The sequence below is a fragment of the Lepisosteus oculatus genome, chromosome 5, assembly GCF_040954835.1.
Source record: "Lepisosteus oculatus isolate fLepOcu1 chromosome 5, fLepOcu1.hap2, whole genome shotgun sequence".
NCBI lineage: Eukaryota > Metazoa > Chordata > Actinopteri > Semionotiformes > Lepisosteidae > Lepisosteus > Lepisosteus oculatus.
This window is the reverse complement of record NC_090700.1, coordinates 40,113,487-40,138,786: the sequence shown is the minus strand read 5'-3', so window position 1 is coordinate 40,138,786 and position 25,300 is coordinate 40,113,487. Positions and strand designations below refer to the sequence as shown.

The window sequence follows — 25,300 nt, the reverse complement described above, 5'->3', positions numbered from 1 at the left end:
TGCCGGTTGACATGAAGGCACAGCCTGAGATGTGAGAGTAGGGCACCAGAGAGATTGTGTATTTCAATTAGGGACACAGTGTTGAGTCTCGGCATGAGTGGTGAAATGCAATAACAGACTCGGCTATATAGTTAAGGGGTGATATGTCTGGGCAAAAGAGTGAGGTGCTGTGGCCTCTTTGTGTCTGTGACGCCCAGCCTGGAGGCATCAGGAGGACGTCATCAGCTGGAAGCGGATCTGAAGACCATGGGCTGGCTGATCGTGAGAGGACCACTGGGTGTTCTGGGGGAACAGGAGGCTGTATGAAATATCTAGGAGCTGGAGGCTCCAGGTGAGTAAGGTAGTAGAAGGCTCCCCGAGGTGTCCAGAAAGGGAAAAGATAATAAATCAGTGTTAAGAGGTTGCTTGCGAATCCACAGGCAAAGGTCTCGGAGATGAGAGGGACCTCCATTATGATCCGAGAGAGGGCCATATACTGTTTGACAGTTGTTTGAGTCAGAGACTCTGGGTCCAATAGTATCATGTTAAGAGAACTTTGTTACAGTAATTTGACAAATTTATTAATCAATTATTTTAAAACACTGTATTCATCACACTTTACCATTGTTAAATTTAATAACCTTTCTACTTCAAACATCATAAGTACCCATATTGAACCACTTTCAACACTGCTGCTGTGTTAACAGATAGAGGCTGCTGGGATTGGAGCTCCAGGGCTCCCTTCACTCTTTAGCCGTTTCTCTCTTGAACTCAACAGAGCACTGGAGTCTGAGCTCAGAGGATCACAGCTCTGTTTCTGCTTCTGGCTGAGAGGCAGGTCCTGGGCATGGCTACACAGCAGGTGCAAACGCTAGAGAGACACCAAGAACAGATGAGTTTGTTACAGACTCAGCTCAGGAGAAGGAACAAACTGACAATTCAGCATAGAGCTCTTCAGTTACCAAAGAGGGAGGAGCAATACCTGGTGTAGTGACCCTGTTGATGAGGTGAGCTTATACAGCATGACCAGAGGGACACCAATGACAGAGGAGATACCCAAAAGCCACCCTATGACATACGCCCAGTCTGGATAAACATAGGTGTTGTTGAACATCAGTGGGGTGTACCTGACCAGCGAGAAGATGAAGATGCCCTGAAGGGGAAAGAACAGACAGCTTCACCTCAGTTCAGTGACTCAGCTTCACCAGGACAGCACAGGGGCACTGCTGAAGATGTGGAATGTCATATTACAATAGAAACTGATTTTTATAGGTGGAGTTAATTTGAAGAAGTTCAAGACATGCACTTACAGTGCACACAGCTGGAGTGATGTAGCGCCAACAGTACCAAAATGCAGACAAAGGCCGATAGCCAGTCATGTCCTCAATGTTGGCACAGAAGAGATCAGCTCCTGCATGAAATTCAGAGGTCAAGAGAAGAAGCTCAGTAATGACACAATTACAGATGTTTACATTTATTTTGTTGAGTCATCTGAATTCAGTGAGCATTTTCTTTAATAGACCTCTGGTCATGTGAGTGTTTCTGAGTTTAAGGTAATATTTGGATTATGGATGACTAGGGACTTTAGAAATTCTAGTGATTAGCTTTACTAGTCAAGAGATCAGCTCCTCTTGTAAAAACCCAGAAGCCAACTAAAGCAATTCAGTAAAAATCAAAAGAGGCAAAGCATATTTTATAACTTTTATATATATTATAACTGAGAATTAAGGAAGACTGCGTGTCAAGTAGTACTGTGCAATAAAACGTTTTGCTAGGCAAAGATGGATCAGAAAAATGGATCTCAAAAACACTTAAGGAGAAGGAAGTAAAGTCCTGCACATAAGCAGGTGTGATAATGGAGTGTGAGCTCACCGTACACCCATCCAATGCAGATGCTCTGAAATATGGCAACAAACAAAATGCAGGCCCCATTGCTGCCATAGTAATCAACCAGCAGGAAGACATACAGGCCACCCTGTAGAGAGATACAAATATTGAAACCGAAAGGTTACAGTGACACTCTGTAACACTATGGGTAAGTTCAAAAGTTCAAAATGATACACTATGGCACAAATATCCTACAGTTTCCAATAAATCTCTTAATCTCTGTAGGCTGCTCAGAAGAATTTGCTGATCCCTTAAGAGAAACCTTAGTACAAAGTACTGATTTGTTGATTGGTGCCCTAAAATGGCACAAAAGTTCCTGCAGTTTCCAATAAATGTCTTCCAATTCTATGGGATGTTCAGAAGAACTTGCTTATCCTTTTATTCAAACCAGCTCATTCCAGGTCTTGTTGATTAACAGTCAGGCCCCTCAGCTCTTCAGTGCTCACCTCAGTGACCATGAGGAGCCCGAGCAGGAAGCAGACCACACAGAAGAGGAGCAGGAGGAGCTCCTGCCGGTATCCTCTCCTCAGCACCATAGGGAACAAATCCACAATGCCTGTCATCACCGTTTCAATGCCCACAAACTGCAGAGAGGAAGACAACAGAGAGCACAGACACCTGGACCACTGAGTCAACTCATGCTAAGAGGACAGAGACACACAGAGAAACGCAGGCTAAACCTTGTGAATTTACATATATGTTGGACTCATTAGATGGTCTCACCTCTGTGTCCATTCCCAGCAGGAGGACCATGATGAAGAAGCAGGCAGACCACAGCTGAGACAGAGGCATCATGGCCACCGCTCTCGGATATGCAATAAACACCAGGCCAGGACCTGCACAACCAGACAGAGGCAGAATCTATTAAGATTTATTTTTACAAAACACACTCCAGTCAGAGATGAACCAGGGTGACAGATAGCAGATGTGGACAGACTGCAGCTCACCAGACTCGGCCACCTGCGAAATGTCCACTCCCTGCTCATATGCCATGAAGCCCAACACAGAGAAGATGGCAAATCCAGCCACAAAGCTGGTAGCGCTGTTGAGGAGGCACAGGTAGAAGGAGTCCCTGCATGAGGAGAGAATATGGTGCCATTCTGAGAGGCATCTGAACACTAGCACTGCACAACCTACAGTTGAGGCTAAGATGTACTGTACGCCTGCCAGTGGAAAGACCTGCAAGCAATAGATTGTGAGAATGAACACAGGTGGGCTTCTTGTATTATTATGAAAGATTCAAAAGCAAATTTTACAATGGATTGTTTTGCTCAGAGTAAAATGTATTTAACAATTACCCCTAATCCTAATTATAGGGGAGAACAGAGAGATTAGAAAATATATTTTTCTTAGTATTTTGCCATATTGACCTTTGTACTCACTTGTAACAATTGTTACTATATTTGTTGTAGCTGCCCAGAGACGTCAACATTCCTCCACAGAGACTGTAAGAGGAAAACACTTGTTTTGCTGCATCCATCCACACCTAGGAGAGACAGAGACAGGGGAATATTGCTGCTGTCATAGATGTCCCCAGAGCCAATTTCCATCTGGAATTATGAATCCTCAATTTTGTAATATCTCTAGAAATATAGACAGTAGACATCTGGTTTAAGATAAATTGAAGCTAACACAGCCATTAACCAGGCATGACCATTCACCAGACCGAAATATCCAGATTTTTGTCTTCAAAGATCAATTGTTCAAGTTGTGGCCCTGTCAGACTTCTGAATATGGTTGCTGGCCTTGTCCTACGTGTCTACTAGCATGGATAGAAAATTGAGACAAATATAACAGATCTAAAAATTCTACATAATTGTGAAGACAGGACCTAAAATGGTTTTGCTCGCATTTCCAGAAAATGTATTAAATTGTAAAAAAAGTACTTTAAAAAGTATAGTAGCTATTGCAATTACTATAGAAAGCTCCCACAGAGCAATTACTAGGCACTCCCACAGAGACTTTTATTGCTGTTAGGCAGAAAGGCCTGACAGGCCTTCAGCTGTGAAGTGATAAGAATCTGATTGATCATTACTTGCTATGTCAACAATCAGTAGAAAAATGTGCAGTCAAAGGTTCACAAAGGACGTCCATCCCATAAGCTTCCAAATGGTTGAAATAAAACAATGAATGGCAGTAATTTGAACCTATTAGACCAGCTTTTTCAAGCCCCAGGAGCCAATCGGTTTCATTTGTCTCCAAACCTGGAGATGAGTAAATACTCCTGCTTGTGAATTTATCTGAATAATTTCTTCATGTTCTATAAGGTGCAAACGTGGGATTTGTATGCATTTGGGTGAGCTTTTGCTTTTGGGATTGTATTTCGACGGGTTACTGATAAATTTTCGAAGGTCTTTGGAACTGTGCTGAACGAGTCATCAGATAAAAAATGTTGCTGTAATTGATTGCTTTCTTGTCTTATGGATTGGGAAACAGAGAAGCTCTGAAGCTCCGGTTCTCTTCTTGTGATTGAAAAAGTTTATGATGTTTTCTTTGCTGGAGAAAATTTATTAAATGTGCTGTGTATGTATTTTTTATTTATGGTCCTTATTATAATGGTTTGGTTAAAAAGCCTTTCACTGTGGTGAAAAAAACATTTAGACTGTTCTGCTTTCATGGTTTGATGTAGTGGAACTCCCTTCTACAGTGGGGAACACTGGGGCTAGGTTTAAAATAACTTGATAATCTGAAGTAAACAATGATTCCAGGGTGTGGTGTCCTCAAACCCTCTGGGGACCCTGCAGAGCACTGTGGGGTCTACAGGACCCTTTCAATAATAATTCAATAACATGGATCTGTGACAGATACACTACGGAGGAGCTGCCCTGTGTGTCCTGAAGTACCTGAGGGTCAGTGAGCCGAGTTACATCAGGGTAGAGGTAGAAGACCAGCCCATCAGCAGCTCCAGGCAGGGTGAGTCCTCGGACCAGCAGCACCACCAGCATCACATAGGGGAAAGTGGCTGTGAAATACACGACCTGAGGGGGCAGGGAAACCACTGATATACAGTATGGAGAGGTTTAATTTTAATTTTACTTGTACTTTTTTACTTCAATTCAAGATACAGTTGAGAGAATTGTCTGGTCTACCACTGTTCTTCAGCAAATCATAAACGTTTTATTTTTAAACATACAATCTTTAAAAATGATATAACCTGTTTTTTATTTTCACTGATGGGATTACAATCCCCTTCAGCATGATTTTCTAAGATATTAGAAAAGTGTTTCTAAGATCTTACCCTAACAGTTTAAAAGAACTGAATCTGACCAGACAAATCTTTAAGGAGACTTGATTGAAGAACTCAAGATCCTTGAAGGTATTTACATTGTCACCCCAAAGGACTTCTTCAGCATTACACAAATGCAATCTACAGGGAAGTGTATTCAAAACTGACAACTGGAGGTGCTGTGAAACACAAAGGATTGTGGGAGTATTTAACAACCTACCCATCAATGTTAATAATGTCCCATGGTACCATAAAGACAATTATATCCAACAAACTATTGTCTAGATTGGATGAAAATGTAATTCCTGCAGCACAGAAGAAAATACACCCCAACAGCAAAAGTGTCTCACCTTCCCTGTGGACCTCACTCCCTTCCAAACAGAAAAGTAACAGATGATCCAGGCCATAAGGAGACACAGTCCCAGCTCCCATCTCAGATTGCCCACCTCATCGATCCCACTGGAGATACCCAGCACCCTCCTGCTGCAGGGATCAGGACACAGACACGATTGTGTTGAAAAACATGACCAGAGTATGTCATTGTGTATGTACAGGTGTGAGGGTGTCTAACTTACTTCCAGAACTCCATTACAGCAGAGGTGGTCTTTTCTGAATCTGTCCAGTTGGAAGTGAGATTCTGCTTGTCAAACTCCACACAGGAATCTATCAGAAGACCAACAGAATGGGAGAAGTGTGTGACCTTGTCTGGAAGACAGCAAGAACTGGTGAGAGTGCAGAGAGAACAGGATCAAAACGTTGCTAAATATATGAATTTCAGAACTCTGCTAATACAGGAACTTTGAACTATCATCTTCATCACTGGATGACTGCATCACAAACACCAGGAAAAAACAGTATCTCTGGAGTCTACATTTTCAACACACTGGTGTTTCACTAATGGCTGCTAGTGAAGGCCTATGCTCCAGTACCTGTGTTCCAGGTGTTTCCACAGCTGGCCCAGGGCAGCTCAGAGCTGAAGGAGGAGAACAGGTAGAAGAAGGCCCAGGCCAGGATGATGATATAAACAGTGCAGCCACAGACCATTCTCACGACAGTACATAAGCCAATGCCTGCAAAGAACAAATGAAGATTGGAAACGCAGAAGAAAACAAATACTATCAGTGTGATAAATCTGACCATTGTCTTTATTGTTTAAAACTAGTGTGATGTTTGAAAGAATGATGTCTGAGACTCATTTTCTAGGACATTGTCTCTGATTCAGGGTGGTACATGATGTTGTTAAACTACATGACATGACCATCATATTATAAATCATGTTTGTCTATGTCCTGATTCAATTAAAATTTAAATTTAAATCCTCAAGTAACAAAATAAGTCTTTCCTCATTTTCACGTTTTTTAATATTCTGTTTCAATAGTACCCACCCTCAAACAGGGGGCAGATCTTCCTCCAGCAGGTGATGCCCCCCTGGCTGGTGTACTGCCCCAGAGCCGTCTCCAGCAGGAACAGGGGGATTCCACAGGTAAACAGGAACAGGACGTAGGGGATGAGGAAGGCACCTTTTACAAAGAACAAGATAACTTCCAAAAGCTTAATTACTGTACATAATGTAAACGCTGAGAAATGGTCTTCATGATTAGAATTTACCGTTATATAGAAAATAACGTTTTCATCAAGATCACATTGTACATTGTATACATTGTAATGGAGTTTTTAATGAAGGTTCGGGAGGAATGAAGGCAGCCGCGCTCATTCGACACAGCTGCTGCAATTCTCACTAATCGTGACGTAAGCAACCGGTCTCCATAAATATCAAACGTCACCCTCTCCTCTTCCTCGTTCGTTTTTTGCATCCCTCCTCCACCCCCTCTCCACCTTTGCAGCTACCCAATTGGTCGCATGGGGGGTCCTATCCTCCCCGTCCAACGGCCGGGAGGTTGGCCCTCAGCCAAGCGGGTTACGCCAAATCTCCACATCACAATAAACAATTCTAATTTCTCCCAAGCTTTTGGCTGCTGTCATTCCTCGTGAATTTTAAATTAGCAGAAATCAGCCATTCAATTGCCTCACTCACCTCCCCCATTTCTGTAGCACAGGTAGGGGAACCTCCACACGTTGCCCAAACCAACAATCTGTCCAGCAACAGCCAAGATGAACTCCCTCTTGTTTGCCCACTGGCCCCTCTCCTGGATCTTCTGCCCCTTCTGCACCAGCCTGGTCCCCTGGACTGGGGGCTCACGCCGAGTTCCTGTCTGAAGATCCCCGTCCATCCCAGCTGCAATCCAGTGAAGTAACTGGATCACAAGGATCTGTCCTCTATAGAGAACAACAGATTGAGAAAGGGAAAACCGGAAAGTTTCAGGTGCTGAAGCTCTCACTGGACTGAGGAAGGCATAAAGCATATATACAATTATCTAACACCAGTGTAAAACCCATGTTAGAATAACAAAATGTTTTAGGTCCAAGATAGCAAAACAGAGAGACAAGATGAGCTATATGTAAGGCACCAGGAGATAAGATGTGCTAGGCTCAGAATGAAAACTTAACAACAACAACAACAGTAATATAGAAGGACAAGGTCTTACAGTCAGAAAGCAGGAAAGACAAATTAAAACAAATACACTATGGGTATCTTTCCACAATTTAAACTAAAATCATTCTTCTTATTGCCAAATTAACTTAAATTAATCACTATGACTCATACTTGGACTCATACTTGATCAGAGAGCCAAGTCTGCTCAAGCTCTTATAACAAAGCAGAGGACTCCCCAGAGGTATGCTATGCCATCAGACATTTTAATGAAGCTGGGCTGGGCTCTCAGCATACTTTTATAAGCAAATTAATAATTACACCTGTCTAAAAAAGAAATTCGAATACTTGCAAAATTGCTCATTTAAAACTCAACTCACAGGTATCGTTGGAACATGAAATTACGAAACGTCTGCAAAGGAGCAAGGACACAAATCTGAATTGATCAAATTTCTCCTTCATTTACAACTTAAAATGATCTGACTGTTCTTTCCTACTGGAAGTGGATATTCCTATTTAAATGCAACCTTGTGAACCTGACCTAAAGATACTTCTTTAAAAAAAACTGAAGAAATAGCATAGAGTTATCCTTTTTATGTGTTGAGCCTAACTATAACTTGGTAAAACCATATATAAGAAGAATAAAATTAGATAATTTATGACATAATGAATTTAAGATATTACAATACTGTTTCATTTACCTTTGGCCAGATAAAAGACATACAGTAACTTATCGTGAATTGTGTTCCATGATGCATGTGTTGCAGATGCCTGGCTGCTCCAACTTCAGCCCTGTGAAAAGACATGGATCTGTCTCCTGTAAAGGACAGGAGGTTGGGAAGCAGACAATAGGAAAGGCAAAGGAGAACTATCTTTTCTGAAGACAAGAAAGTGAGGAACCTCCCTTTCTCCAGCTCTCCATGAAGGAAATTAATTCTTAATATACAACAGTTTTAGTTTCCTTATTTCTAAAGAATTAACACAATAGGTATTCAAATTAATCAAAATTCGATTAACCGAATGAAGCAAACAAATTTGTGTGCTGTGTATTTATGTGATAAATCCTCATGATTTATCATTTTTATTAAAACTGAATTCTTTTTTTATCAAAAACCTGTTTGAAGAAAAAAACTACCCGAAACATGTTACATGTAAAATGGTGCATTAAGAAAGTAAGAAGGATCTCTCAATGGTCATTCCAAGACAGCTTGAAAGAACAACTAATCTTAACCTTGCCTGCCAGGTTGTAGCACCAGTATCTATGTGTCAGTTTCTCTTGACAGGAAAATTCTATTTAGGTGTCGCTTACTCATTAATAAAGAAAGAAAACATTTGATTAGCAAACCACTTATATTATAATATGTTAAAGGATTAAAATGTGATCAAGCAAAGTGTTTGCTCAGTGTAAATTGAGGGCAGGGGATGAGTTTCAATTTGACTTACATTTTGTGACGCGCAGCACAGAGAAAATGGCAAAGCTGGTACAAAGCTGGTAGTGCTGTTCAGTAGGCAGAGATAGAAGGAGTGGTATCATTTTTGAAGAATTTGAACACAGGCACTGCATACAGTACCATAGAGCTGTGGCTGGGAGAGTCATCTGCCAGGCCAAAATCACCTGCAAGCTACAGATTGTGAGAATGAAGAACACAGGAGGGTTTTTCTTCTTGTAGTATCATGAAAAATACATGGATTCTCTTTTTCTGTTTGGAAAGTGTCTCATTGTAGGGGAGAAGAGTGGGATTTAAAACCTTCCTCCACAGAGACTGTAAGAGAAAGCACTTGTTTTGTTGCATCCATCCACACCTAGGAAAGACAGAGCTAAGGGAATACTACGTATTCTCCAATAGTGATCCACATATACCGATGATTTCTGAGCTCCTAATAGACATAGTGGCAGAGACAGTGCCGTCTCTACGGGGGGGGCAATGCTCCCCCAGATGGACCATTATGCTCCCCTGGAAAAAATGTTAATACTCCAACTCAGGGGTGTAGTTACTGGTGAGCCTGGCCCACCCAGTCAAAGAGTGATTCCTCTCTGAGCCAGTCAATTAAAAGAAAAATTGACGGTATGATGCTTGTCATAGCGTTTCTAACCAAAAAAAAAATGAAACAAATGAAATGGGGAGGTCAATGTGATGTAATTGGCTAAGTCGCTGTCAAACTCTTGACGTTGGAATAAAATAAAAAATCTTATCAGCTGTGGTGCAACATCAAATAAGCTACTCGCATACGAGCTTGCCAAAGTTAATCAGGTTAGCATGGAAAACAAATGTTATTTTAAAAAAGCACACTTGGACTGGTCCAATTCTGAACAGTTATCATATTCAATGCCAAGCTGTAGACCAAACATTGCACGCCAATTCAAAATACATCAAAAGTAGGGCTAAGCTAAATTCGGTCAGTTTACATGATATTATTATTCCTGTGCCAGCCGTGGCATCTCTGACCTCTGTTAAGTTTTCAAATTGAATTGTGCTTGCTATAATTTCGTTGGGACGGTGTGTTGGTTAGCATCGGCATGCCTTTGTTCATTAGTCTGTAGCTAGTTGTTTTTCTATAGATGGATGTTGCATTTTGCTTTCGTAAGCTATTTGCTTTTGTAGGCTATGTGCTGGGTGCTTTATAGCACATATGGGTGCGTTCGTTAATTTACCCGGAATCCCCGGCGGTGCACTGGTTCGTTTTTGATTGGATTCGATTTATGTACCAAGCGTACCAAGTTGCGTACCAATTCCTCATGTCCCTAATGTAAGAGGAACAGGCTTCAGGAATGGACTGTTCATAGACTGCTGTCAGAGCACCACAAAACCATTTAAGCAAAGCCCGCAGTAGCCTATTAATAACATTTAAACTGGCCTTAGTATTCTGTGCTTCGTCCGCAACATGCGAAAACTCTTTCTCCACACTGGAAACTGTTTTCCGATCATCGTTCCTAAAAGTTAAGTTCAAGTCACATGTTTTGCTTTCAGCTTTTCTGATGGTAACTAAGATGTTTTTCTTTCTCACTGAACAAGAGCCTCTAACATTATTTGTATTCATCACTGTTCACAATGATTACGTTGTCTTGACTAGTTTTATCAGCTTGGCTACCAGCCATGGTCCTGATTGTCACTCCCGCCACGGAGGAGTAAAACACCTTTTTGCATTTTAGATGATTTTGTGCGATTTGCTTTATTTAACTGCATTCTTTGTAATGGTGCTTGTGTTTTCGAGTGGGCAGTGGTCGAGTCTGTTGTTCTGGAAATAACATTGGAATGTTCTTTGTGTTTGTTAACACCATCTGTGGCGATGTTATAAACACTTTTGAAGCAGCCAAAATTTGTATGTCAACCAGTATGCAGAAAGACTATACTTTCTATACTATACTATATTTCATCCATTTACAGACCAAAACATATAAATATTAGTGCCCCCCCCGTTGATCATTGTCTGGCGCCGGGTCTGGGCAGAGAGGTGGCCTGTGTGTCCTAAAGTACCATGTTTCTTCACAGATATGATACTCTGTGATTCACATCCTCTGACAAAGCTCAGGGGATTAGGACTGTGCAACTCTGTTTCTTCCTAATCCATAGACCACAGGTGGTGCAGATAAGTAGTAAAAATCAACGCCACTCACCCTGAGCACTGGCACCTCACAAGGCTGCTGTCTTAGTCCAAGGTTGTACTGCCAATTCACTCACGACTGCACAGCAAGACACAGAAACGACCGCATCATTAAATGATGACGAGTCCACTTACAGGGATGAAGTCGTACAGCTTCTGAGGTGGTGTCATAGCAATAACCTGGACTTGAACGTAAGTAAAACAAAAGAACTAATTGTGGACTTTTGGAGACGCAGGCCACACACTCACAGCCCACTCATTATTGATGGAACAGAAGTGGAAACAGTCAGCAGCTTAAGGTTTTTGGGAATTTCTAATTACCTAACCTAGACTGTGAACATGGACATTATCTCAAATAATCTCTATTTCCTGAAGTGCCTCAAGCGATGGGCAGTGGCAGTACCTGTGTTGGTGAACTTCTACTGCTGCACCATCAAGAGTGTCCTCACCTACAGGATCACTGTGTGGTTCGGCAACACTTCTCGAGAGATAGAAAGGCACTGCAGAGAATGGTTAATGTGGCCCAGAAGATCATTGGCTGTGGTCTCACAGAGATTAAACAGCTCTATAAGGACCATTGCCATGGTAGAATTCTGGCCATCACAGAGGACAGTCACCACCCCGGGCATGAGCTCTTCATCCCACTGCCCTCAGGCAAGAGATTCAAGAGCATACGGACACTTACCACTAGATTCTTCAATAGCTTCTATCCACAAGCAGTGCGATTGGCGAACACATTTAGCCATGCCCCTCGGTCCACACCTACACCATCTACCTCATTATGATTTCTTATTTATTTATTGCACATCTCCAGTCATTCTTTACAGGTCTGCATTGTTTAAACTTAAACTGTTTACTTGTTTACTTGTACAGGTACATTGTCTACTGTTTGTCTGTACTGTATATTGTCTTGATGCACTGTCTGCAATTTGAGTCTTACACTTTTTTTTAACAATAGTGAGACTTTCTGTAAGAATTCCATTGTACCAGTACATGTACAGTCCATGTATCTATGTGCTCACCTTTGAACAAATTACAAAAATAGTCTTTGCTTGTTTTGTACTTTCTGTAGAACATTCTGCAGCAATGTTACCAACCTTCAAACAGGGGGCAGATCTTCCTCCAGCAGGTGATGCCCCCCTGGCTGGTGTACTGCCCCAGAGCCATCTCCAGCAGGAACAGGGGGATTCAACAAGTAAACAGTAACAGGACTTAGAGGATGAGGAGGACACCTGCAAGAACAAAATACAGTACACTGTTCACCCTAGTATCTCTAAATTGACCTTTTAGATGCTGGAGGAGCTGAAACCAGGTGTCCATCAGGGAAAACAGCAACTACTGTAGTATCTTGTAAGCAAACACAGAACAGAAAATATTCTCATTCTAACCAAAAGCCAGGCTCCATGCTATCAGTGCCGCTCACAGTCACACAGTTAAGCACACTGCAAACTGCCATCTCATGACAGTGTCTTGTGTTATGAGGAACAAAGAAAAGAAGAAACAGGATGAGCAATATGCAAGATAAGGTGATAAGGTGTGTGCTGAGCTCAGAATGAAAACTTACTGTAACAGCAACAATAATACAGAAGGACAAGGCCATTCATCCATTAAACAGAAAACAAAATAAAACAAGCAGCACTGGTATTTTTCCATGAAACAAAGTAAAACCATTCTCCTTCTTACCAATTCCCAATGACTTTCATCACTATGACTAATTCTTGGAAATGTTGTGTAGAGTGGATAATTGACCGGTGGATGATACAGTACCTGTTGGTGTGTTTTAGTACAACAGGCTCATTAAAATCACCTAATAATCCTCATGCTTTGCAGCCAGCTTCTGAGACAGCCAAGTCTGCTTAAGCTTTAATAGCACAGCAGAGGTCTTCCCACAGGAAAGATATACAATCAGACATTTTTCATAAAGATGGGATGGGCTCTCAGCATTCATTTATGAGCAATTTAATAATTACAGTACATCTTTCTAAAAGAGAAAATTGAATACTTACAATATTGCTCATTTAAAACTCATCTTAAAAAGTAAATTTTCTTCTTGTGAATTCTTCTGGGCACTAAATGTATTGCTTGTGACCTTTCAGAAATGGGGGAGCCCAGATATTTGCTGTGTACCTGATCAAGGAGAAGATGAAGGTGGACTGGGCAAGACAGAGCACAGACTGAGGAGACTGTCCTAACTTATCTCACCTCCTCTTATAGCACAGCTCGGGGAACCTCCACCCGATAAGTCTCCACTTGGATCTTAGATTTACAGTACTTCCATTTGTTTGCCCACTGGGCCCTCTCCCGGATCTTCTGCCCCTTCAGTTTCTCCCCAACACTGGGGGCTCACACTGGGCTTCTGCCTGCAGACCTTATTTGCTTATCTGAAATTCGAAATTGACCTACAGTATAAGAAACACACTAGAATCACCATTCTACTCCAGTCAGATGTTTATTATAATGCATTAAAGGGGAATACCTTTGGATATTGTGATCAAGGAAAACTTACAGTATGCTCTGTGTGATATGAAAGCAATCCAGAGGAGGAATTTGAAAATCTCTTTCTCAATAAGCAGGGCTTCAAACAAAAACTAACATACATACAGAAATAATTACACTCTTTCCATAACAAACAACAAAGTATTAGGTCAGGAAGAATTTGCTACAGTAATTTGATAGATTTATTAACGCATGATTAAAATACTGTATTAATTACATTTAACCTTTATTACCATGAATGACCGTGTCTACCCCAACCACTTTCTACAGTGCTGCTGTGTTAACAGACAGAGGCTGCTGGGATTGGAGCTTCAAGGCTTCCTTCAACCTTTGGCTGTTTCTCTCTAAAACTCAACAGAGCTCTGGAGTCTGAGTTCAGAGGATCACAGCTCTGTCTCTGCTTCTGGCTGAGAGGCAGGTCCTGGGCATGGTGACACAGGTGGTGCAAACGCTGGAGAGACACCAGGAACAGATGAGTTTGTTACAGACATTGGTTCAGGAGGAAGAACAAACTGTCAGAGGTCAGGATAGAGCTCTCCAGTCACTACAGAGGGAGGAACAGTACCTGGCTTAGTGTTCCTGCAGTCCTGGTGAGTTTATACAGCATGACCAGAGGCACACAGGTGACAGAGGAGAGGGCAAAGAGCCAGCCCAGGACATACACCCAGTCTGGATACACATACGTGTTGTTGAACTTCAGGGGGGTGAACTTGACCAGGGAGAAGATGAAGATGCCCTGAAGGAGAGAGAACAGACAGCTGACTAAGCTTCACCAAAACAGAGCAATGGAGAGGATGAATTAAAATACAGAATGTCATATTGCAAATGAAACTGCTTTTTAAAGGGGAACTTAATTTGAGAAATTTTAAGACATACACTTACAGTGCACACAGCTGGAGTGATGTAGCGCCAGCAGTACCGGAATGCAGACAAAGGCCGATAGCCAATCATGTCCTCAATGCTGGCACAGAAGAGATCAGCTCCTGTATGAAACCCAGAAGTCAACAGAAGCCATTCACTAAGGATCATGAGCTATTAAGGATTTTTAAAATATCGTAAATTCAACGCAACATAATGTTAGATAACCACTGTTCCATTCTACGTTGTTTAGATATTGATGGATTCATAACAAAAATAAAAGCTACATGGTGAAGCATTCAGAATCCTGCACATAAAGATTTGTGATAATGGAGTGTGAGCTCACCGTACACCCATCCAATGCAAGTGCTCTGAAATATGGCAACAAACAAAATGTGGGTCCCATTGCTGCCATAGTAATCAACCAGCTGGAAGACATAATAGCCTCCCTGTGGAGAGACAATACACTGTTTCAATATTTGCTAGAATGATAATGGTGGCTTGGTTACAGTGATGGAACACTATAGATTAGATGAAAATGTCACGCTATGCCACAAATATCCTACAGTTTTCAATACATCTCTTCAGCTCTTTGGCGTGTTCAGAAGAACTTGCTGATCCCTTAACAGACAGCTTGTTGGTTGCCTATCAGGCCCCTCAGCCCTTCAGTCCTCACCTCAGTGACCATGAGGAGCCCAAGCAGGAAGCAGACCACACAGAAGAGGAGCAGAAGGAGCTCCTGCCGGTATCCTCTCCGGAACACTGCAGGAAACAAATCCACGATGGCCGTCATCACGGTTTCAATCCCCACAAACTGCATAGAGCAAGACAACAGAGACCACAGTCAAATTAGAGAGTCAAGTTATTCCATTGCTTTTTGCCTTGGGCATACTGTATATAATATGGAATAATAATATGGTCTCACCTCTGTGTCCAGTCCTAGCAGGATGATCATGATGAAGAAGAAGGTGGCCCAGAGCTGAGGAAGAGGCATCATGGCCAGTGCCCTCGGGTACGTAATGAACACCAGGCCAGGACCTGCACAGTCAGACACAAGAAAACATTCATGAAATCACATAGTAAATCTTAAAAGGCACAGTACAATTACCGTTCGATTCTAGCCACAGATCAACTGAGGTTCCACAAAAACAGTCAAACAAATCATTCCTTTGGGTTAATAAAATGTTTTTCACAAGACAGTCCTCCAAGGTTTACATTTAAAGAGCGCATTCCAGTCAGAGGAGAACCAGGATGACAAGTTGTAGATGTGAACAGACTGCAGCTCACCAGACTCGGCCACCAGCGAGATGTCCACTCCCTGCTCGTACGCCATGAAGCCCAACACAGAGAAGATGGCAAATCCAGCCACAAAGCTGGTAGCACTGTTGAGGAGGCACAGGTAGAAGGAGTCCCTGCATGAAAAGAGACCATGGTGTCATGTTGTCAAGCATCCGAACACATTCATCACACATTCTAGATCTGAGGCTGGGAGAGTAACCCGCCACTGGAAAGACCTGTCAGAACAATGAACACAAGTGGTCTGTTCTTGTAGTATAATGAATGATACAAGAGTCCATTTTTAATGGTTTCTTTTGCTCAGTGTACAATGTGTCTATTTGTAGGGGAGAACAAAGGGATTAGCAAAGTTATAATTTTGCCATGACCTTTGCACTCACTTGTAACAGTTGTTGTTATATTTGTTGTGGCTGCCCAGACACGTCAAAATGCCCCCACAGAGACTGTAAGAGGAAAACACTTGTTTTGCTGCATCCATCCACACCTAGGAGAGACAGAGACAGGGGAATAATATATGTGCATTCTAATAATGAACCATATGAATCTACAGTATGTTTTCAGAATTCATGACAGACACAGTGGAGGAGAGCTGATCTGTGTGTCCTGAAGTACCTGAGGGTCAGCAAGCCGGGCTGGGTCAGGGGAGAGGTAGAAGACCAGCCCATCAGCAGCTCCAGGCAGGGTGAGTCCTCTAACCAGCAGCACCACCAGCATCACATAGGGGAAAGTGGCTGTGAAGTACACCACCTGAAGCCATAGACATACAGAGCAGTTTAATTTGAATTGTTTACATTAACACCACTTGGGGTCAGAAGAACTTTCTGGTCTACCACTCGCCTTCAGCAAAATATAAAAGGTTTATTTTAATTATAACACATTTTAAAAATGATGTACAGTAATATGTTTCTTCACAGAAATGTTCCTTTGTGATAGACATCCTCTTCAATCAGCCTGTCTAAATTGTAAGAAAAGATTTTCTAAGAAATTGCACTGACTGGCTTAAACAACTGAATCGCTGTAAATCTCATCAGAACGTTTTGAGGCAACTTGATTCAGGAATTCAAGATCATTGAACATATTATATCACACCAAAGGACTCACCCAAGTTTGCACAAAAGCAACCTACTGTACTTGGAAGTGTATTTAAAACTGACAATCAGAGGCACTGTGAAAAACAAGCTACCCAACAATGTTTAAGCCAATACTTTGGCTTCCTTCAAGAAATGTCTGGATTTGGCCCTTTATTTTAAAATCTCTAGCAACCAAACAGCTTAAATGGGCCAAATATTACCTTCACATTTTGAAACTTTTTGTTCCATTGTACTGTACCATAAAGACAATTATAGCTAACAAACAATTGTCTAGATGTTATGAAAATGTGTTCATCAGCACAGAGCAAAAGTCACCCCAACAGCAATAGTGTCTCACCTTCCCTGTGGACCTCACTCCCTTCCAGACAGAAAAGTAACAGATGATCCAGGCCAGCAGGAGACACAGGGCCAGTTCCCATCTCAGACTGCCCACCTCATCGATTCCACCAGAGATACCCAGCACCCTCCTGCTGCAGGGAACAGGACACAGACATAATTGTGTTGAAAGACATGCCCACAGTATGTGATTGTGTATGTACAGGTGTGAGGGTGTCTAACATACAGTACTTCCAGAACTCCATTACAGTAGAAGTGTTTTTTTATGCATCTGTCCAGTTGGAAGTGAGATTCTGCTTATCAAACTCCACACAATCATCTGCCAGAAGAGTTAAGAGAATGGAAGAAGTGTGCAACCTTGTATTGAAGACAGCAAGTAATGGTGAGAGTGCAGAGAGAACAAGATAAAAAATGTGATTGTGTGTGTACAGGTGTGAGGGTGTCCAACTTACTTCCAGAACTCCATTACAGTAGAGGTGGTCCTTTCAGCATCTGTCCAGTTGGAAGTGAGATTTTCCTTGTGAAATTCCACACAGGCATCTGTCAGAAGACCAGCAGAATAGAAGAAGTTTGTTTTTTTGTGTGGACTGCAAGTGCTGGTATGAATGCAGAGAAAACAAGATCGAAATTCTGCTAATGCACAAACTTCTGAATTATCAACTTCATGACTGGCTGACAGCTTCACTCACACCAGGGCACTCAGCCAGGGAAAAGAGTATCTCTGGAGTCTTCATTTACAGTGCACTCAAGTTTCAAGGGGGCAGCTAATCAGCTCCTGTGCTCCAGTACCTGTGTTCCAGGTGTTTCTGCAGCTGGCCCACGGCAGCTCAGAGCTGAAGGACGAGAACAGGTAGAAGAAGGCCCAGGCCAGGATGATAATGTAAACTGTACTACCGTAGGTATTGATCACCACAGTACATAAACCAATTCCTGTAGAAAACAATAGAGATGGAAACATAGAACTGAAATACTAAATTGGGGTAAAACATGCCATTGCCTTTATTGTGCAAAAACTGGTGTGATGTTAGAATGAACTGCCATCTGAGACCAATTTTCTCCCAGCATGGCTGAGTACTTTATCAATGCAAAAATACAAATCTATGTGCTCACCTATGAACAAGTGACAAAAATAGTCTTTGCTTGTTTTATACTTTCTGTAGAACAAACTGCAGCAATGTTACCAACCTTCAAACAGGGGGCAGATCTTCCTCCAGCAGGTGATGCCCCCCTGGCTGGTGTACTGCCCCAGAGCTGTCTCCAGCAGGAACAGGGGGATTCCGCAGGTAAACAGGAACAGGACATAGGGGATGAGGAAGACACCTGCAGGAAGAAAATACAGTGCTCACTCCAGTATCACTAAATTGACCTTCCTGTGCTGGAGGAGCTGAGACCAGGAGTCCATCGGGGAAAAACAGCAACATGTAGCTTGTAAGAAAACAGAACAAAAACGAATCACATTCTAACCCACAGCCAGGCTCCATGCTATCAGTGCTGCTCACAGTCACACAGTTAAGCACACTGCAAACTGCCATCTCAGCTATATTAACAGTCTCCTTCTCACCTCCTCCGTTTTTGTAGCACATGTAGGGGAACCTCCACACGTTGCCCAAACCAACAATCTGTCCAGCAACAGCCAAGTTGTACTCCCACTTGTTTGCCCACTGGCCCCTCTCCTGGATCTTCTGCCCCTTCTGCACCAGCCTGGTTCCCTGGACTGGGGGCTCACGCCGAGTTCCTGTCTGAAGATCCCCGTCCATCCCAGCTGCAATCCAGTGAAGTAACTGGATCACAAGAATCTGTCCTCTATAGAGAACAACAGATTGAGAAAGGGAAAACCGGAAAGTTTCAGGTGCTGAAGCTCTCACTGGACTGAGGAAGCCATAAAGCATATATACAATTATCTAACACCAGTGTAAAACCCATGTTAGAATAACAAAATGTTTTAGGTCCAAGATAGCAAAACAGAGAGACAAGATGAGCTATATGTAAGGCACCAGGAGATAAGATGTGCTAGGCTCAGAATGAAAACTTAACAACAACAACAGTAATATAGAAGGACAAGGTCTTACAATCCGAAAGCAGGAAAGACAAATTAAAACAAATACATTATGGGTATCTTTCCACAATTCAAACTAAAATCATTCTTCTTATTGCCAAATTAACTTAAATTAATCAATATGACTCATACTTGGACTCATACTTTTACATGGCCAAAGACATTATCAGTCCTTAAAGATTCAGCACAAACAACAGATGGCAGACAGCACAAGACAAGAAATATTTTTACCGTTCATTCTTCCTGTCAGCCAAGTAAACATGACTGCGAAAAACAGAAGACACATTGTAGAATCATCCTTAATATCTGTTGAACCTAACTGGCTTATTTAAGGTAAAATAATCAGAAATTGTGTTCCTTTTTGTGCTCTTGTCCTGTTCAGTCACTGTATTCGAACACATTTTGACAGTTTTTCCACTCTGACATTCATCTTCTTGAAGCTTTAAAATGATCTGACTGTTCTATCCTACTGGAAGTGGATATTCCTATTTAAATGCAACCTTGTGAACCTGACCTAAAGATACTTCTTTAAAAAAAACTGAAGAAATAGCATAGAGTTATCCTTTTTATGTGTTGAGCCTAACTATAACTTAGTAAAACCATATATAAGAAGAATAAAATTAGATAATTTATGACATAATGAATTTAAGATATTACAATACTGTTTCATTTACCTTTGGCCAGATAAAAGACATACAGTAACTTATCGTGAATTGTGTTCCATGATGCATGTGTTGCAGATGCCTGGCTGCTCCAACTTCAGCCCTGTGAAAAGACATGGATCTGTCTCCTGTAAAGGACAGGAGGTTGGGAAGCAGACAATAGGAAAGGCAAAGGAGAACTATCTTTTCTGAAGACAAGAAAGTGAGGAACCTCCCTTTCTCCAGCTCTCCATGAAGGAAATTAATTCTTAATATACAACAGTTTTAGTTTCCTTATTTCTAAAGAATTAACACAATAGGTATTCAAATTAATCAAAATTCGATTAACCGAATGAAGCAAACAAATTTGTGTGCTGTGTATTTATGTGATAAATCCTCATGATTTATCATTTTTATTAAAACTGAATTCTTTTTTTATCAAAAACCTGTTTGAAGAAAAAAACTACCCGAAACATGTTACATGTAAAATGGTGCATTAAGAAAGTAAGAAGGATCTCTCAATGGTCATTCCAAGACAGCTTGAAAGAACAACTAATCTTAACCTTGCCTGCCAGGTTGTAGCACCAGTATCTATGTGTCAGTTTCTCTTGACAGGAAAATTCTATTTAGGTGTCGCTTACTCATTAATAAAGAAAGAAAACATTTGATTAGCAAACCACTTATATTATAATATGTTAAAGGATTAAAATGTGATCAAGCAAAGTGTTTGCTCAGTGTAAATTGAGGGCAGAGGATGAGTTTCAATTTGACTTACATTTTGTGACGCGCAGCACAGAGAAAATGGCAAAGCTGGTACAAAGCTGGTAGTGCTGTTCAGTAGGCAGAGATAGAAGGAGTGGTATCATTTTTGAAGAATTTGAACACAGGCACTGCATACAGTACCATAGAGCTGTGGCTGGGAGAGTCATCTGCCAGGCCAAAATCACCTGCAAGCTACAGATTGTGAGAATGAAGAACACAGGAGGGTTTTTCTTCTTGTAGTATCATGAAAAATACATGGATTCTCTTTTTCTGTTTGGAAAGTGTCTCATTGTAGGGGAGAAGAGTGGGATTTAAAAACCTCCTCCACAGAGACTGTAAGAGAAAGCACTTGTTTTGTTGCATCCATCCACACCTAGGAAAGACAGAGCTAAGGGAATACTACGTATTTTCCAATAGTGATCCACATATACCGATGATTTCTGAGCTCCTAATAGACATAGTGGCAGAGACAGTGCCGTCTCTACGGGGGGGGCAATGCTCCCCCAGATGGACCATTATGCTCCCCTGGAAAAAATGTTAATACTCCAACTCAGGGGTGTAGTTACTGGTGAGCCTGGCCCACCCAGTCAAAGAGTGATTCCTCTCTGAGCCAGTCAATTAAAAGAAAAATTGACGGTATGATGCTTGTCATAGCGTTTCTAACCAAAAAAAAAATGAAACAAATGAAATGGGGAGGTCAATGTGATGTAATTGGCTAAGTCGCTGTCAAACTCTTGACGTTGGAATAAAATAAAAAATCTTATCAGCTGTGGTGCAACATCAAATAAGCTACTCGCATACGAGCTTGCCAAAGTTAATCAGGTTAGCATGGAAAACAAATGTTATTTTAAAAAAGCACACTTGGACTGGTCCAATTCTGAACAGTTATCATATTCAATGCCAAGCTGTAGACCAAACATTGCACGCCAATTCAAAATACATCAAAAGTAGGGCTAAGCTAAATTCGGTCAGTTTACATGATATTATTATTCCTGTGCCAGCCGTGGCATCTCTGACCTCTGTTAAGTTTTCAAATTGAATTGTGCTTGCTATAATTTCGTTGGGACGGTGTGTTGGTTAGCATCGGCATGCCTTTGTTCATTAGTCTGTAGCTAGTTGTTTTTCTATAGATGGATGTTGCATTTTGCTTTCGTAAGCTATTTGCTTTTGTAGGCTATGTGCTGGGTGCTTTATAGCACATATGGGTGCGTTCGTTAATTTACCCGGAATGCCCGGCGGTGCACCGGTTCGTTTTTGATTGGATTCGATTTATGTACCAAGCGTACCAAGTTGCGTACCAATTCCTCATGTCCCTAATGTAAGAGGAACAGGCTTCAGGAATGGACTGTTCATAGACTGCTGTCAGAGCACCACAAAACCATTTAAGCAAAGCCCGCAGTAGCCTATTAATAACATTTAAACTGGCCTTAGTATTCTGTGCTTCGACCGCAACATGCGAAAACTCTTTCTCCACACTGGAAACTGTTTTCCGATCATCGTTCCTAAAAGTTAAGTTCAAGTCACATGTTTTGCTTTCAGCTTTTCTGATGGTAACTAAGATGTTTTTCTTTCTCACTGAACAAGAGCCTCTAACATTATTTGTATTCATCACTGTTCACAATGATTACGTTGTCTTGACTAGTTTTATCAGCTTGGCTACCAGCCATGGCCCTGATTGTCATTCCCGCCACGGAGGAGTAAAACACCTTTTTGCATTTTAGATGATTTTGTGCGATTTGCTTTATTTAACTGCATTCTTTGTAATGGTGCTTGTGTTTTCGAGTGGGCAGTGGTCGAGTCTGTTGTTCTGGAAATAACATTGGAATGTTCTTTGTGTTTGTTAACACCATCTGTGGCGATGTTATAAACACTTTTGAAGCAGCCAAAATTTGTATGTCAACCAGTATGCAGAAAGACTATACTTTCTATACTATACTATATTTCATCCATTTACAGACCAAAACATATAAATATTAGTGCCCCCCCCCGTTGATCATTGTCTGGCGCCGGGTCTGGGCAGAGAGGTGGCCTGTGTGTCCTAAAGTACCATGTTTCTTCACAGATATGATACTCTGTGATTCACATCCTCTGACAAAGCTCAGGGGATTAGGACTGTGCAACTCTGTTTCTTCCTAATCCATAGACCACAGGTGGTGCAGATAAGTAGTAAAAATCAACGCCACTCACCCTGAGCACTGGCACCTCACAAGGCTGCTGTCTTAGTCCAAGGTTGTACTGCCAATTCACTCACGACTGCACAGCAAGACACAGAAACGACCGCATCATTAAATGATGACGAGTCCACTTACAGGGATGAAGTCGTACAGCTTCTGAGGTGGTGTCATAGCAATAACCTGGACTTGAACGTGAGTAAAACAAAAGAACTAATTGTGGACTTTTGGAGACGCAGGCCACACACTCACAGCCCACTCATTATTGATGGAACAGAAGTGGAAACAGTCAGCAGCTTAAGGTTTTTGGGAATTTCTAATTACCTAACCTAGACTGTGAACATGGACATTATCTCAAATAATCTCTATTTCCTGAAGTGCCTCAAGCGATGGGCAGTGGCAGTACCTGTGTTGGTGAACTTCTACTGCTGCACCATCGAGAGTGTCCTCACCTACAGGATCACTGTGTGGTTCGGCAACACTTCTCGAAAGGTAGAAAGGCACTGCAGAGAATGGTTAATGTGGCCCAGAAGATCATTGGCTGTGGTCTCACAGAGATTAAACAGCTCTATAAGGACCATTGCCATGGTAGAATTCTGGCCATCACAGAGGACAGTCACCACCCCGGGCATGAGCTCTTCATCCCACTGCCCTCAGGCAAGAGATTCAAGAGCATACGGACACTTACCACTAGATTCTTCAATAGCTTCTATCCACAAGCAGTGCGATTGGCGAACACATTTAGTCATGCCCCTCGGTCCACACCTACACCATCTACCTCATTATGATTTCTTATTTATTTATTGCACATCTCCAGTCATTCTTTACAGGTCTGCATTGTTTAAACTTAAACTGTTTACTTGTTTACTTGTACAGGTACATTGTCTACTGTTTGTCTGTACTGTATATTGTCTTGATGCACTGTCTGCAATTTGAGTCTTACACTTTTTTTTAACAATAGTGAGACTTTCTGTAAGAATTCCATTGTACCAGTACATGAACAGTACATGTATCTATGTGCTCACCTTTGAACAAATTACAAAAATAGTCTTTGCTTGTTTTGTACTTTCTGTAGAACATTCTGCAGCAATGTTACCAACCTTCAAACAGGGGGCAGATCTTCCTCCAGCAGGTGATGCCCCCCTGGCTGGTGTACTGCCCCAGAGCCATCTCCAGCAGGAACAGGGGGATTCAACAAATAAACAGTAACAGGACTTAGAGGATGAGGAGGACACCTGCAAGAACAAAATACAGTACACTGTTCACCCTAGTATCTCTAAATTGACCTTTTAGATGCTGGAGGAGCTGAAACCAGGTGTCCATCAGGGAAAACAGCAACTACTGTAGTATCTTGTAAGCAAACACAGAACAGAAAATATTCTCATTCTAACCAAAAGCCAGGCTCCATGCTATCAGTGCCGCTCACAGTCACACAGTTAAGCACACTGCAAACTGCCATCTCATGACAGTGTCTTGTGTTATGAGGAACAAAGAAAAGAAGAAACAGGATGAGCAATATGCAAGATAAGGTGATAAGGTGTGTGCTGAGCTCAGAATGAAAACTTACTGTAACAGCAACAATAATACAGAAGGACAAGGCCATTCATCCATTAAACAGAAAACAAAATAAAACAAGCAGCACTGGTATTTTTCCATGAAACAAAGTAAAACCATTCTCCTTCTTACCAATTCCCAATGACTTTCATCACTATGACTAATTCTTGGAAATGTTGTGTAGAGTGGATAATTGACCGGTGGATGATACAGTACCTGTTGGTGTGTTTTAGTACAACAGGCTCATTAAAATCACCTAATAATCCTCATGCTTTGCAGCCAGCTTCTGAGACAGCCAAGTCTGCTTAAGCTTTAATAGCACAGCAGAGGTCTTCCCACAGGAAAGATATACAATCAGACATTTTTCATAAAGATGGGATGGGCTCTCAGCATTCATTTATGAGCAATTTAATAATTACAGTACATCTTTCTAAAAGAGAAAATTGAATACTTACAATATTGCTCATTTAAAACTCATCTTAAAAAGTAAATTTTCTTCTTGTGAATTCTTCTGGGCACTAAATGTATTGCTTGTGACCTTTCAGAAATGGGGGAGCCCAGATATTTGCTGTGTACCTGATCAAGGAGAAGATGAAGGTGGACTGGGCAAGACAGAGCACAGACTGAGGAGACTGTCCTAACTTATCTCACCTCCTCTTATAGCACAGCTCGGGGAACCTCCACCCGATAAGTCTCCACTTGGATCTTAGATTTACAGTACTTCCATTTGTTTGCCCACTGGGCCCTCTCCCGGATCTTCTGCCCCTTCAGTTTCTCCCCAACACTGGGGGCTCACACTGGGCTTCTGCCTGCAGACCTTATTTGCTTATCTGAAATTCGAAATTGACCTACA

The 25,300-nt window shown here is 41.7% G+C and overlaps 1 protein-coding gene, 1 long non-coding RNA gene and 1 pseudogene across 3 annotated transcripts; 1 reads left to right on the top strand and 2 right to left on the bottom strand.

Moving 5' to 3' along the window:
- Nucleotides 1-332: 332 nt before the first annotated feature.
- LOC102694926 (sodium- and chloride-dependent GABA transporter 2-like) lies at nucleotides 333-7,323 on the bottom strand. The gene is made up of 14 exons (XM_069190400.1): nucleotides 7,128-7,323; nucleotides 6,478-6,612; nucleotides 6,022-6,162; nucleotides 5,668-5,755; nucleotides 5,443-5,575; nucleotides 4,710-4,844; nucleotides 3,249-3,352; nucleotides 2,814-2,938; nucleotides 2,590-2,702; nucleotides 2,313-2,450; nucleotides 1,852-1,954; nucleotides 1,290-1,390; nucleotides 962-1,132; nucleotides 333-850 (listed from the first exon to the last, which is right to left on the bottom strand). Exons 1-14 carry the CDS (start codon nucleotides 7,321-7,323, stop codon nucleotides 680-682), a joined length of 1,854 nt encoding a protein of 617 aa, XP_069046501.1. The 3' UTR covers nucleotides 333-679.
- On the top strand, nucleotides 4,063-7,232 carry LOC107076833 (uncharacterized). 2 transcript variants are annotated; one of them, XR_011189690.1, is made up of 4 exons: nucleotides 4,063-4,162; nucleotides 4,671-4,779; nucleotides 6,471-6,575; nucleotides 7,145-7,232. It is a non-coding gene; the product is annotated as an uncharacterized lncRNA (long non-coding RNA). The 2 variants fall into 2 exon arrangements; XR_001477959.2 differs by lacking the exon at nucleotides 7,145-7,232 and having other exon boundaries at nucleotides 6,471-7,135.
- Nucleotides 7,324-13,962: 6,639 nt separating the features above from the next.
- LOC138239217 (sodium- and chloride-dependent GABA transporter 2-like) lies at nucleotides 13,963-25,293 on the bottom strand (annotated as a pseudogene).
- Between the last annotated feature and the right edge of the window lie 7 nt (nucleotides 25,294-25,300).